At 39.9% G+C, this 15,266-nt stretch overlaps 2 protein-coding genes and 1 long non-coding RNA gene across 3 annotated transcripts; 2 read left to right on the top strand and 1 right to left on the bottom strand.

Moving 5' to 3' along the window:
- Positions 1–8,177: 8,177 nt before the first annotated feature.
- Positions 8,178–8,959, top strand: LOC133721885 (uncharacterized). Its single transcript, XR_009852375.1, has 2 exons — positions 8,178–8,528; positions 8,674–8,959. It is a non-coding gene; the product is annotated as an uncharacterized LOC133721885 (long non-coding RNA).
- Positions 8,960–11,394: 2,435 nt separating this feature from the next.
- On the top strand, positions 11,395–11,886 carry LOC133721884 (small ribosomal subunit protein eS27y-like). Its single transcript, XM_062148651.1, has one exon. It carries the CDS (start codon positions 11,474–11,476, stop codon positions 11,732–11,734), a length of 261 nt encoding a protein of 86 aa, XP_062004635.1. The 5' UTR covers positions 11,395–11,473; the 3' UTR covers positions 11,735–11,886.
- Positions 11,887–12,804: 918 nt separating this feature from the next.
- On the bottom strand, positions 12,805–15,038 carry LOC133721636 (psbP domain-containing protein 6, chloroplastic). Its single transcript, XM_062148301.1, has 3 exons — positions 14,621–15,038; positions 13,575–13,891; positions 12,805–13,460 (listed from the first exon to the last, which is right to left on the bottom strand). The coding sequence occupies exons 1-3, from the start codon at positions 14,925–14,927 to the stop codon at positions 13,290–13,292; spliced, it is 795 nt and encodes a 264-aa protein (XP_062004285.1). The 5' UTR covers positions 14,928–15,038; the 3' UTR covers positions 12,805–13,289.
- Positions 15,039–15,266: the final 228 nt, after the last annotated feature.

Below are 15,266 nucleotides of genomic sequence, written 5' to 3'. Positions count from 1 at the left end.
AAGAACAAAACCAACAAACATTCAAGAACATATAAAGAATTCGAAAACTATAAATCTGAAAATCCTAAAACTAAATCATGCTTCAAGGTTATTGGAAATTAATCATCAACACATATACTTTAATCTAACATGAAATCGCATCATCCAAGAAAACCAAAAACAAAGAACGCTTAAGAATCTGATTTTTAAGTGACAAAGTAATAAAACCGAAAACAAAGTTCTAAGGTTCATGGTTACACTTTTAAGGGAGCTTCAAGAACACAAGAAGATCTTCAAAGGTGGTGGTCGGCAAGGATGATCACGGCAAGGATGGAGGATGGAGGAAGAACTTGCTTCACGGCTTCAAAACCTTAAACACTTGGAGAGGCCGAAACTTTGGGAGAGTAAAGGGGAGGTATTGCGATTTTGATTCAGGGTTTCATGATATCTTTCACGACAATTTATCCCCTCCTTTATATAGTGCACGGCCTAGGGTTTACTTCCCTAAGAAATCTCTCTTGTGTGACATCATTCAACCAATGAGAAAATTCCATTTGAATTAGAGAACAAGTCACCTTCTCTTTGGCCGAATTCTCAATGTATCTAGTCTCTATTTCGACTTCCTTGTATATAGAATCATCTTTCAATTCTTCTTCCTCTATTTTCTCTCCAAGAATTCCAAAGTAATCGAAATAATCCCTACTTGGACTCTTGCCGAAATCTTCATGAATCTTCTATTAATTTTCGGCAAAAACCAATAATAATTGATTTAGGGTTCTCCCAAAATGTCAAGAAGGATCTAGAAACTCATGTGCAAGTCACATGCTTCAATCTTTGGGTCAGGCTTCTTAATTGGACAACTTCAAAGCCCATTCCTTTGTTGCCGAAATTCCTTGTGCATTCTAGAACATTCTTGAACTATCTTGAGTCATCTTGAAGCCACAACATCTCCTAGCACCACCAGGACTCCTAGTGTCATCAGGTTTCCTAGTCCAACTAGGACTCTGTCATTTCTCATTTCCGAACACCATTTTTCCAAGCTCACTCCTAGTTGCATTAGGATTCCTACTTCAATTAGGATTTCCTGTTTTGGATTAGGAAAGTTTCAATTTCTCCATTTCTTTCCCATTTCTGCGCTTCATTTCCTCATTGCCTTCATTTCTTTCATTTTCAACTCTCCTTAGCTCATTTCTTGCGTATGAAGCTCATTTCTACCTAAATACAACAAACTAAGTTAGAAATGATATTGTTAAGAGAATAACTACGTAAAATGTAGGGAAAATGATATTAAAAACATAGAAAATATTACTCCGATCACCGGCGATCAGTGACCGGAGTCTGGCGAAGTCTCCTATGATTTCTCTCTCTTCCATTTTCCCTATGTATAGCAAAGGAGTGAGGGCTAAAATAGTTTCACAAATAAATTGGGTATTAAGGAAGTTCTTATAGGTAAGTCAAAAAAAAAAAATAAGTGAGAGGTGTAAGGGGAAAAAAATCCCTAGAATTATTAATACTGATTAGCAAATATATGAAATTCTTTAGGGTCAAATGTTTAACACAGATTTCCATGTAAGGGTCATCATTTCGCCCTAGGGCCTTAAGCCCAAGGTTTCCCCAAATTTCCATGTAGGGGTCATCATTTGGCCCTTGGGCCTTAAGCCCATTTCATGCCTGCTCAACCCTTGCATTGGAGGGGGGTCGGCCCAGCCTTTTCTCAAATAGAGTAGGGTATAGGCAATGCAAATGAAGCCCAGCCTAGTTCTCCGGCCTGGTCATTTGAGCCCTTAAGGGTCAAGCCTAGTCTGGCCCTTTTAGCCCGCTAAACCGAGCCATAATAGTTTTCTATTTTTTCCATGTTTATCTTTTTTTTTTATCCATAAATAAGGGGAGTGTTCAAGTAAATCCAGAATGTGTGTCTAGCCCGAACTCTAGGTTACTTGACCTAGTGGGAATAGGGTTAGAATTAGAGATAATATCGGAGAATCTTGGAGATATCCAATCAATGTAATATTATTACATTTCCTTGTACAACTCTGATTCTATGCCTTATAATCCTCTATATAAAGATGTCCTTATTATCAATTAAAGCATGACTAAATTCTCTCCCAATTCAGTTTTCCTAAAACACGTTATCAGCACGAAGCCCTAACCCTGAAATCCTAAAAACCAAAACCCAAAAACTCTAGCCACTGTCGACGCCTCTGTTGCCCGTAGCCCGTGCTAGCCTCGCCACCACCCTTGCACCCTCTCTGCCCTCGAGCATCAAGCACCCCTCCTCAGTCCCTCAACCCTCAGCAGCAGCTCTGCACGCAATCTGCTTCGGCATATGCGGCAACCAGGATTGAAGCAGCCTCTGCAATCCCGTAACCAGGATTGAAGTTCGACTGCACATAACCAGGATTAAAGCAGCCTCTGAAATCCTGTAACCAAGATTGAAGTTCGACTGCACATAACCAGGATTAAAGCAGCCTCTGAAATCCTGTAACCAAGATTGAAGTTCGACTGCACGTAACCAAGATTGAAGTTCGACTGCACGTAACTAGGATTGAAGCAGCTTCTGCAATCCCGTAAGTCCGTAACCAAGATTGAAGTTCAACTGCACGTAACCAGGATTGAAGTAGCCTCTGAAATCCCGTAACCATGATTAAAGTTCGACTGCACGAAACCAGGATTAAAGTTCGACTGCATGTAACAAGGATTGAAGCAGCTTCTGCAATCCCGTAACCAAGATTGAAGTTCGACTGCATGTAATCATAATTGAAGCAACCTCTGCAATCCTGACCAAGGAACGAAAGCACACTACAATCCTGCAAGTCCGTCTGCCTGTACATAACTAGGACTGAAGCTCGTCTCCAATCCTACAACAAGGATCAAAGGCACTCTACAACCCTAAGAGGTATGTTTTACTAAAAGTTTCCGTTTTTGAGTTTTTTCGATTTCTCTTCTTTTTCTCGGGGACTTGCAACCTCTTTTCTTCTACCCCCCCCCCCCTCTCTCTTCTCTCTTCTTCATAGGGGAAACCAAAATCCGAACTGTGGGGGTTCGTGCTCACTCCAAGCTCCAGTGTCCTCCAAACTTAGAGTTTGTTGAGAAGTTATGATCAACCACAAACACATCATTGTTTCGATCTAATCCAATACCTCTTGGAAGCAACTAAGCTCAGAAATCCCTAATTTCTTTGAAGCGATTACGCTCGAAAATTCATAATTTCTTGGGAGCGACTACTCTCATAAATTTTATATGTTTTTCGTGGTAGTCTTTTACGCTCCGAAACTAAGCCTAATTTCTTGTTCACTTTTAGGATGAGTAACCTGAACAAACTGGACTTCGCTCCATTGGGAACAACTAGCTCTGGATATCACAAGTGGGTTCGTGATATTCGCTAGCATCTCAAGGCCTATGGAATCCTGGATACGATTCTCGAGCCTAGCGAGGACGTGCTAACTGTTGAGCAAGCTCAAGCTTTGGAAGCAAATAGAGTAGCCTTGGAGGAAAATAAGGAGAAAGTCATCATCCTAATGACTCGTCATATGGATGATTCGCTCCAGTATGAGTATATGAACGAAGAAAACCCCAGAAGGTTGTGGGTCTCACTCGAAGAAAGATTTGGCAACGTTCATGACTCCCTGCTTCCTGACCTAGAAGTGAGATGGCATAGCCTCTGCTTCTGTGATTTCAAGTCAGTTCTCGACTATAACTCGGAAGCACTTCGCATTAAATCGTTAATGGAATTTTGTGGTAAAGAGATCACAGATGCGATGTTGATTGAGAAGACTCTCTCTACCTTCCCTGTCTCTGCTTTGATGGTTGCAAAGAACTATCTAATCGATGTTATTGCAAGATGAATCACAAGGTTTCATGAGCGCATTGGAGCTATGAATGTGGCTAAAAAGAATGACAACATCCTTGTGAAGAACTATAATTCGAGATCTGTGGGAACATAGCATATTCTGGAGGCCAATTATAGTGGCGCCCCTAAGAGAGGGCGCAATGAGCGAAACCCTAAACCTAGGGACAGTTCTGGACGTTTTGGTGATTTTGTGGACTGATTCAACCAACTTGCGGACGTTTAAATATTTTATGATGTTGGTTGACAAGCAAACATGTTGGTCACGTGGTATGTCATTATCCACCTGTAAATGATGCTTATCCTACACTCTTAGCGCCTATCATATGACAACGGGCTCACTCCCTGGATCATCCTATTCAATCAATTGGAGTTGACAATGCTAGAGAGTTTACATCAAAGACTTTTAATGGTTATTGCAATGAGATTGATGTTGGACATCATATTCCCATGTACACACCCAAATGGTCTTGTGGAAACGACTATGATGATAGTTTGGACATTGGTAATGCTCACCAATCTCCTTATACCCGCTTGGGGTGATGCAATATCGCATGCAGCTATGCTAACTTGTCTACGACCCACCGCTACTCAATCTACCTCTGCGTTACAACTAGTGACTGGGTACCAGTATCGTACTTACACATATTTGAGTGTTTCATTTATGTGCCAACTGCGCCGCCACAGCGCACTATGATGGGTCCTTATAGACGAATGGGCAACTAAGTTGAATTTGAGACTCCAACAATCGTCCGCCACTTAATGCCCTTGCTAGACGATCTCTTTACCGCTAGATTTGCGGATTGTCACTTTGATGAGACTGTCTTCTGTCATTAGGGGGAGATAAGAACACGAATAATCAGCAGGAACGACAGGAATTGTCGTGGTCTATCCCTACTATGTCTCATCTCGATCCCCGCTAAAGTGATGAGATCACACATATCTGCTGCAAACATGCCTGCAAGGTTGGACGTCCCTACGAGAGGACGTAGCGCCACCCTACACGAAGGTAGGAATTACGCCAACTCCATAGAGAGTGGCACTCATGCGTTTTAGGCCATGGCCCCAGCTAGATGAGTGGGAGGCCCGTAAGTTCGAAGGATACTTTGGTACAACCCAATCCTTGGATCATCAACACTCAAAATCCGTCTCATGAGAATATTCTGGATTATGGTTATCGTTGGGGGACGCCTCAACGTTAGAACCTATTCCTGAGAATATAGAGCTCTTTGAAAATTACACTAGTGTACATGAGACATGAGATAGAAACTCCATCATGATTGATGATGTATTTGCACATTTCACAGCGCATGAGTTTGTTGAGTCAGATGATATCGAACCATGCTCCGTTGATGAATGAATACCAACGTAGAGAGATTTGGCCTAAAGAAAAAGATGCGATCCAGGTTAAGTTGGATTCTTTAACGAAGAGGAAGGTTTTTGGGCCAATGATGCCAACACCTCCTAACATAAAACCTATTGACTAATGGGTCTTCGTTAGAAAGTGAGATGAGAAAAAAGATATGGTAATCTCGCCTTAAGGTGCAAGGCTTCTCACAAAACGCCTTGGAATTGACTACGATAAGACATATTCTCTTATAATGGATATCATTGAACTCCACTACCTTGTCAGTTTAGTAGTTTCCAAATAACTGAACATGCAGCTTACAAATGTGGTCACTACGTATCTCTGTGGGGATCTAGATACGGAATATACATGAATGTTCATGGTGAACTTCATTTACCAAAGTCAAGTGGCTCTAGACCACGAAGCGCGTTTGCAATGAGGTTGAAACGCTCACTAAAGTGACTACTTGATTGGGAAGGGATATGTAAATGCCCGCGCATTTCCATAACAAGTTCCAGATTCTATCGCGGTTCATGTTGGACATGATCTTCATTGGAAGCCCTTACAGAGTTAAGGTAAACTGCTGAACACTTGAAATCCGAGTTTGACATGAAAGATCTTGGGAGAACACGATTATGTCTTGGTTTGGAACTTGAGCTTCGTGTTGATCGATGCTTAGGCATTTTGACAAGGTCAAGCCTACAAGCATCCTCATGATCGTCCGTAGTCTTGATCCTCAAAAGGATCCACTTTGTCCGAAGGATGATGACGAAGATGTGCTAGAGGCAAAGGTGCTATGCTAGAGTGCAATAGGCGCATTATTGTACTTAGTTCAATGCACAAGATTGGATATCTCATTTGCAGTGAACTTGTTAACTAGGTATAGCTCTGCGCCAACGCGACGCCATTAGATTGGTGTAAAAGATATCTTGCAGTACTTGAGATATACGATTGATATGGGCTTGTTCTATCCCTATAGAGAAACGATGGATTCAGATCCATCACACACCAGGAATGCCGCCAACACTAGCCTGTGTCCTCTATCCCTATCCCAAAAAAAAACATGTGTTTTGGAAGGTTTTGCTGATGTTAGGTATCTTTTAACCCACACAAATGTCATTCCCAAACTGGTTATGTGTTCACCATGGGTAAAGACTGTGATATCTTGGAGGTCTACAGGACAGACCCAAGTCGCTACTTCTTCGAACCATGCTGAGATTATTGCTCTTCACGAAGCAATTTGTGAATGTAAATGGATTGGATCCATAATTACGCATGTTCGAAGTAATTGTGGTTTGAAGTCTACCACAGATGAGTCTACGAGCAATTATGAGGATAATGTTGCTTGCTTTGGACAAATGAAGCGAGGCTACATCAAAAGCGATGACACCAAGCATAATCAGCGACAACAGACTCTCCTTAAGATCAAAGTGGACTAGGTTCAATCTGAGGACAGTGTGGCAGACTTGCTCACTAAGTCATTGCCTAAATTCCACTTTCGGGAAACATGTTGGTAGCATCATTTGTGGAAGTCGTCCGAACTCCCATGACCGTTGTCATCAGGGGGAGATGTCTACATGTATGATCTCGAAACGTGAAGGGTGTGTTATGCTCTTTTTCCCCTTCAACCGAGGTTATTTTTGTCCCACAGGGTTTTTGTTACTCAGCAAAGTTTTTAATGAGGCAATGAGAGGAGCACCATGTTTGGGCGACACAAGAGGGAGTGTTCAAGTGAATCCAGAATATATGTTTGGCTCAAACTCTAGGTTACTTGACCTAGTGGTAATAGGGTTAGAATTAGAGATAATATCGGAGAATCTTGGAGATATCCAATCAATGTAATATTACGGGGGGTGTAATGTATATGGAATTAGTGCAACTTTTTAAGAAATCTATGGAATTTAAAAATCCGGGTGTATTCAATATAGACTTTCAGCAGTCCATGAAAGTCCTGGGGTATTCAATTAGGATTTTAAAGACTTTATGAATTCCATCAAAATGTTGGGGTATTCAATTAGGACTTTTAAAAATGAATAAAAGTTCAGAGGTATTCAAAATTTCATTCATACTTATGGAATTAAAAAATCAAGGATAATCATGGACTTTATAGTGTTAACTATACATACCAAATTCCAATAATTTTCTAGCCACCAGACTAAATATTTTAAAAAGTCTATCAAAGATTTTTTTTATTTTTTTATTTTTTTTAAATCTATCAAAGTTTTCTCTTTGCGCACAAAGAGGTTGGTTATCTATCATCTCTCTTTCTTGTTTCTTCTTATCTTTTCTCTAATCTTTCATGATATCAATATTTTTTGATACCCAACATGTTCATTGTAGTTGTTGAATGTGATTTTTTTTTTTGTTCAATTGTGATACTTGGAACTCTAATAGCAATAAAAAATGATTTATGAAACCCTAGGACCCAAATATTGTGGTCTACCCCTAAAATCTTGAATAGTGTTGCTATGAAATACTGGGTTTTGTCTTATTAATTATTCTCATCGTTTTGAATTTATATCATGCTTCAAGGAAAGCTTGAACAATTGAATTTCGATTGATTGATTATAGATCAAGACATTGATCAATATTTTTATGATATATGTTAATAGGTAAAAACAAAATTGATGAGAACAATTAACCATAAACATCAAGTGATCTATATTATATCTTTAAGTTGATTGGGAGATTAAAAATGAGAACAAACTAGCTAGACAGAGTAATAATCATTCATTTCAGTCAAGTTCTACTAGAAGATACTTGACCATTGAAGAGACAACGAGTAATTATCTTGTTTTGCATTTGGACTGCATTGGTTCTGTTTTTTGTTTTTATTTACTAGAAAATCTATAAAAGTCATTCATAATAAAGTATATATATTTTCAAGAAACAATAAAAAGTCTGTTGCTAAAATCAATGGTTTTAAGAAATCCATAGCAGTCTATCAACTTTTTAAAGAGTCTATGGACTTTTCAAAAAGTCTGTCATTTAAAAAAAGGGTCCTTGACCAAAAGCACCAAAATAAGCCAAAATTATCCCACTTACCCCAGCAACAGATTTTTATTCCCCACTACCCAATTTAACTTAAAAAGACAATTTTACCCTCAGCCAAATTAATAAATTATACCATATGCCATCGAGCTCTCTCTCCTCTCTGATCTGACTCTCCCCTCTCTCTCTCTCCACCCTCTCTGATCTGACTCTCTCTCTCTCTCTTTCTCTCTTTCTCCCAGCCGGCGATGGTCGTGTAGCCCAGAAGCCGACGCTCGTGCAGCCGGCGGCCTGTTTGTGCAGCCCAGAAGACGGCGGCGAGTTCGTGCAGCTGGCGCCTCTCTCTCGCTGAGTTACTCCAAGGTCAGACTCGAGCCTCTCTTCTTTTTCTTCTCTTTCTCTTTGCTCAGATCTTCATTTTCATTTTGCGTTTTCGATTTGATACTTTTTCTCTCACCTGGTACTGTTCGTTTTCCGATCTGATACTTTTTCTCTCTCTTTGTCCAAGTTTCAATGTTTATGCCCAGCTTCTCATAATTAAGCGAATAAAATAGTCTACTCAGACAACGGAGCTCCAACATCAATAATATGACTTGTGGCAAATGTTTGCATGCAGTAGCAAGTGCTTGGAATTTAGATTCTTATATTGTTGATTTGGTTTAGTGCGCTTTGATCTTTGTGTAATAGAATTAATGTAATGCAAAAAGTCCAATCATGTTTCTAGCTTTCCATGTAAAGTTTTGTTGTTAAGCTCATCTTTGTAGCATTTGTAAAACAACAAGTGCCAAACCTCATCTCTGTTTGTTTGTTTTTTTTTTTTTTGGTAAAATGGGGCAGAAGGCTTAGAAGGAATGAAAAAAGAAAAAAAAAAGTTTTATCGAAGGGCAATAGTCGTCTATTGGGGGCAATACAGGTCTGTTAAAGGTCTATTGGGGGGCAATAGACGTTTTGAATTGATGTAATATTCTCATTTTTTTTCTTTAATCAAAGTTTTATTTGTCTAAATCTAGGAAGATTAGTTCTTATTCTGGCGACTGAAAGTTCTATTGGGGGGCAATAGACGTCTATTGGGGGGCAATACATGGCTGATAGTCGTCTATTAGCCCCCAATAGACGTCTATTGGGGGGCAATACATGGCTGATAGTCGTCTATTGGCCCCCAATAGACGTCTATTGGGGGGCAATACATGGCTGATAGTCGTCTATTGGCCCCCAATAGACGTCTATTAGGGGGCAATAGACGTCTATTGCCCCTCTATTAGGGGGCAATAGATGTCTATTGGGGGCAAAAAAACTTTCCGATGAGATTTTCAACAAATTCCGGTGGGCGGCAGCCGGTGACCGGATTCCGGTGAAAGTTGGCCGGAATCCGGCGAAAGTTGGCCGGATTCCGGCGGCCGGTGACCGGATTCCGGCGGCCGGTGACCGGGCTCCGGCGAAGTTTCCTATAGTTTCTCTCTCTTCTATTTTCTCTCTCTCTCTCTCTCTCTCTCTCTCTCTCTCTCTAAGTAAATAAGGGGTGAGGGGTAAAATGGTATTAAAAAAAAATTAAAAACAAAAAAAAAATCTTAATGGGGTATTAGGGAATACTCCCTTAGAGTGTATTGGGTAAGAGAGAATTAAAAAAACTCAATGGGGTTAGTGGGAAAAAAATCCCTAGAAATGGGGTAAATGGACAAAAACCCTTAAAAAAAAGTCTGCACAAATCCAAATACAATACACCCCCCCTACATTTCTTTGTACAACTCTGATTCTATGCCTTGTAATCCTCTATATAAAGAGGTCTCTATTATCATTGAAAGCACAACTCAATTCTCTCCCAATTTCAGTTTTCCTAAAACACTTATCTCTTTCTTGTAATTGATTTAGTAATTTTCATTTTACTTAAGGGAAAATTTCACAAACAGTACACCAAGTAAAGGTCACTAATAATTTTTATACATAAAGTTTCAAACCAATCATTTCGGTACACGAAATCTGAAACTCGACTCACTATCAGTACACGACGTCAATGACGCCGTTAATTTGACACCAAAATGTCTATTATGCCCTCAATTCTATTTTTTTTTAATAATTTTTTTTCTGTTCTTTTTTTTTCCTTCGTTTTTATCTCTTTCTTCTTCCTTCTTCCTTCTTCCTTCTTCCGGCTCCACGAAACCCACCTCTGTTTTCACTAGGCTAGTCTCTTCAATTTCAGAATCCCTCTTCATCTTTCTCTTTCTAGACTTTGAACTTGAGATGGAAGTTTTATCAGCACTGCCCCCACCAAAAAGCTGTTCTAAGCTTTGAGAGAGAAAGGAGAGGTAGAAACCCTGAGCTGAGAGACATAAAGGGGAAAGTGTGATCGAAAACGAATGGTGGCACAGACCCCGGAAGCTTACTGGTTTTGCTTCCCATAGCAACACCAGATCTGAGCTCCGACCGCGCAGCTCTCTCCACTCCGCCATCGGCGGCCGGACCCTCCTCTGGGATGTAACCCGCCTCAGCCCATGTTCCTGTGCTGGAATCAACGCCCGCGATACTCTTCAATTTGGGGTTACTTGTAGAGGAACTTGTTCTCCGACGAAATCCCAGAGTTTCTGTACAGGTTGCATGATTTGGTCCGGCTCAACTTGGCCTCCACCAACTTTTTCGGCTCGATCTCACCGTTGTTCAAAAAATCTCACTCGGATAAGGACACTGTACCTCGAAAACAATAAGCTTTCGGGGTCTGTTCTGGTGTTGCACCTCCCCAACTCCAGCAGTTCAACATGTCGAACAATTTGCTAAATGTGGTTGTTTCTTTCAATTTAGGTTCTGGTGGTTTTTTTGTTTGTTTGTTGCTGTTTAGATCTAGCGTTATTTGGCACTGATTTGGGGTTGTGATTTTCTGATTGGTTTGGGTTTTATGCATCTTTCGGAGTTCGAATTGAGCCGGATACTTTGCACATCAATCGATTTTTTGTGATTCTTTACTGCTGGTTATGGACGATTTGTTTGGGTAAGTGTATTTTTTTGGGGTTAATTAGATAGGCTTTCATAAGTGTAGTTAGATCTGCGAATTTGGGGGATCTAAGATTGAGTGATATGTAGTTTTTTTACTTTTGATTCTGGTCATGGGTATGCATTCTCGATCCAACGAGAAGATGCTGGAGGGTGCTTCTGGATAATAGTGGATCTTATTGAAGAGAAATGGAATTGCTTGAATTGATTGTTGTAATTGATTACTATGTATCCTGCTCTTCTCTTGCACTCTCGCTGCTCCGTCTTCTGTAGAGGTTCCAGTTGTGGTCGCCGTTTGCTTCTTCGACCTTCATTCATCAATCAAGATGGTTCTTCAAAATGATATCGATTTGCTTCATCCACCAGCTGATCTGGAGAAAAGGAAGCACAAGCTCAAGCGGTTTGTGCAGACCCCAAATTCTTTCTTCATGGATGTCAAATGCCAAGGATGTTTCAATATAACTACTGTGTTCAGTCACTCGCAAACCGTTGTGGTGTGTGGGAACTGCCAGACAGTGTTGTGCCAGCCTACTGGTGGGCGTGCCAGGCTCACTGAGGGTTGTTCCTTCAGGAGGAAAGGGGACTGATTCTCCAGCTTAATACACTTTTCGGTCTTGTTCATTTATGCAGAAGAGTGCTTTTGAGCCTTGATTCAATGATGAAAGAAAAGAAATGGGTGAATGTTATTGTGTTACTATCTAGAATTGCTTTTTGATATTTAATTTTGTTAAAATGGCTTAAATGAACTAATCCAAGCTATTTCATTTTTCTTCACTTATAACCAGACGAAGATAAACAGAGGAGAGAGAGCAGGAGGAGGAGGAGGAAAAAGAAAAAAGAAAAATAAAAAGAGAAAAAAAAAATTTTTAAAAGAATTGAGGGCATAATAGACATTTTGGTGTCAAATTAACGGTGTCATTGACGTCGTGTACTGATAGTGGGTCGAGTTTCAGATTTCGTGTACCGAAATGATTAGTTTGAAATTTTATGTATAAAAATTATTAGTGGCCTTTACTTGATGTATTGTTTGCAAAATTTTCCCTTTACTTAATTTTAGAGATTTGGAGAGATAATTAATTGAATAGCTAATATTTATAAATGTTATCAAGGTAATTTCAAAAATATATACATATACAAATTAAAAAAAAAAAATAGAAATGTGTCTTGGATTACCCACCCATGCAATCATTGAGTCACATTTTGAAAAAAGAAAAAGTTAAACAAAGTAAGGCCCTTTTAGACCCTATTCGGAAGGCCCAACCCTAAATTTTGTTGACTTTGACTAGACCCAGCGCCACCCGACCCTAAGCTTTAAAATTTAGGGTAGGGCCGGCTATGGCTCGGCCCATGATGACCCCTAATTCCATGCCTCTAAAGATCTAAGGGATCTTAGTTTTCTGGGTTTTTCTGAATTCCATGCATCTCTCCTATGTCTTTCTACGTTTCCCTCTTTTCTCTGCAACTACACAATGAACCTCCACTACTATGCACCTCGATCCTTAGTCTCGGATATGGTCACTATCTGCTACATTCAGTTTTGCAAATAAATTCCAAGGTAAATAATAGGGTAGAGTTTTGAGGTTTTTTTTTATAAAAAGACTGCTGTATGCATAGATGCTAAAAAAGGAAAGCCAAAAAGGAGGGTGATGATAATGAGAAAATAAAGCAAATCAAATGGAAATTTTGAACCATATTTTGTCGTTCAGTGCCTGCACTAAAACAGCTTTCTATATACCCAACGGGATTGGTCTAGTGGAAGCATGCTAGGCTGCAAGTGGGGCGGAAGCTGCAGAGCTTCTCCCGGTAATAGGAGGTCTCTGATTCGAACCCAAACTTGTGAGAAACATCCCTTGGGGAGGGACCATACCCATGTTGCTCTCAGCCCCAGAGTCGGCCACCATTTTTGTAAAAAAATAAAATATAAAAAATAAAACAACTTCTATATTCCTATAATAAAAAAAAACTTTTGATAATAACCGTCTATTTTATTACAAAAGACCTCGATGTAATATAAACCTTAGTAGAGCCATGAGCCATGAGCAATGACGTACTAGCAAATCAAGACTTTCAACTCGATCGCGTGAAGTAATGTTCAGGGTATCCAACTTCAGCTCTCATTCAGCAATGATGCAAAAGAACTAACTACACCTGAAAAGAATCAAGCATGGCTTTTAGAATCTTCTGAGATGATTGCCACTGCTTGTCATTTGCGCTAACCACAAATAAGACAACAGTGTTTCCCTTAGCTGTGGCCTTTGCAAGATTGTGGGAACCCGTCAGTGCAAATGGAGTCTCCAGCACATAGTTGTAGTACTGCAACACATAATTGCATTTGAATTATAGAGAAACAAAGGAATACATAGCTAGGTAGCTTATATAGATGAAGGAAACAAAGCAACTTGTAACACAGTGGGCACTGATACATACCGTGAGATCGCCTCGTTTTTCAACTTTGGTCTCAAGGAGCTCATCAGGATCATAGGTGTTCCCAGTCACAAAAGGTCCAAGAGAAGCAATCAGCTTCTCAGGGTTGCCAATATCTTCAATAGATGCGTTTGGCTTATTGGTCAGGCGTATCAAAGGTGAAGCCACAACCTGAAGCTTTCCTTGTTTTTCATCTTCAAATTTCACCTCCACCCATGGCTCTGCACATTTTGGCTGGCAGTAATTACCAGATAATATGTTTGCTACACGTGTCTGTTTCCATGTCGGGGGAAGGATGAACTGGTAAGGCTGCACGTTTCCTGCAAATTAAACAACTGAGTTTCGAGTATATATCATCAGTTCAGTATATTACAATATACCTATACCATTCAAAACAACAAAAATTAACTTACAGAAAGAAAATGAATGCTAGATCTCTGCAATGCGAGAAAAATATAGGCAATGCATAACATGTGTAATTTCATTCCTTATGCGACTCGGAAGATAATATGCATGCTGCAAGTTACGGCAGCCAATAATTTTTGACATTTTTCTAGTATTATGCTAATACATAAAATTTCAAGAAAATTTGAAGGTTTGTTTGTGTATATATGTGTAACCGAATTGAACAGTTCAAGTTACCAACCATAACATAGGGATGGAAAATCCTAAACCAGGGGCCACTCCTCATGTAGATTTCTGGTTTCAATAGAAGTAAGCAATTTCTCAAATTATTAAGAGATAACGTTGGATTGTCACCAAAAAAAAAAAAAAAAAGAGGATGTTACTCCTTTACATTCGTATCCTCGTAGGTAAATCCAGATATATGTAATGCGAAGAAAGATCATCACAACTCAAAATCCCCAAATCGATACTAGTAAAGCACTCTATGGAGGCGAAAATGAAAATATGAACAGAGCTTATGTAATTTACCAACAAATTACGCTTATATGGAAAACCAAACATATTCCGACTCCAGCTTTGTTTCTCTGAGTTTAGTTTATATTGAATTCATCCAAGCTATGAAAGTAACGAGTAGGAGGAGGTACCTGCGCGAAGAGCGGGAGTGTCTTTAGCAGAGGCTTGGAAGAGAACGAATGAAGGGTCGGAAGTTGAGGGTGGGAGATAGGAGCCCACAACGACCTCCCTGGCTTCTGAAGGCAGCGCCTCGATTGCAATGGCTGGAACCATACTCAAACCCAACATCAACTCTCTTCTCTTCACCATCATACTCTTCTCCTGAGGGGCTCCTAATGTGGGAAGACAATGCTGTTTTGAACTACACTGACCCGAACACAACTTGTATTTTGAATTGGGGATCATGATCGGAGGTCTCTGAGGAGCACTGGTCGCCATTAATATAAACTCTTAGGATTCAGACTTGTAATTCAGGGTGAGAGAGTGAGACTAACTGGATATATCCAACTCACTCTTATCCGGCCATGTCATATTATGAGACTTGTAATTCAGATAGAGCCACGTCCACGTCTCCCTGAGAGGATTTGCACCTAAAAGGCTAAATGGCTACCATTTGATTTGCCAAACGTCAATTTACCCGACCTAAAATATTTTAGTTCAATCTTACCAAATTAAATGGCAGGGTTTTTACCTTAGTTTTTTTTTTTGAAATAATGGTAATTCCATTGATAATAGTGCATGCCAAGAAGGCCATTACATACTCATCCGCTGACACAT

This window comes from Rosa rugosa, chromosome 7, assembly GCF_958449725.1.
Source record: "Rosa rugosa chromosome 7, drRosRugo1.1, whole genome shotgun sequence".
Lineage (NCBI taxonomy): Eukaryota > Viridiplantae > Streptophyta > Magnoliopsida > Rosales > Rosaceae > Rosa > Rosa rugosa.
Note: the sequence above shows the minus strand (reverse complement) of the source record. Positions and strands in the feature narration are given on the sequence as shown.

Coding starts and splice junctions, on each gene's coding strand:
- LOC133721884 (XM_062148651.1), top strand. CDS start 11,474: ATGGTTCTTCAAAATGATATCGATTTGCTTCATCCACCAGCTGATCTG.
- LOC133721636 (XM_062148301.1), bottom strand. CDS start 14,927: ATGGCGACCAGTGCTCCTCAGAGACCTCCGATCATGATCCCCAATTCA. Junction 13,892..14,620: donor CACTCCCGCTCTTCGCGCAG/GTACCTCCTCCT, acceptor TTTAATTTGCAG/GAAACGTGCAGCCTTACCAG. Junction 13,461..13,574: donor AAAAACGAGGCGATCTCACG/GTATGTATCAGT, acceptor TATGTGTTGCAG/TACTACAACTATGTGCTGGA.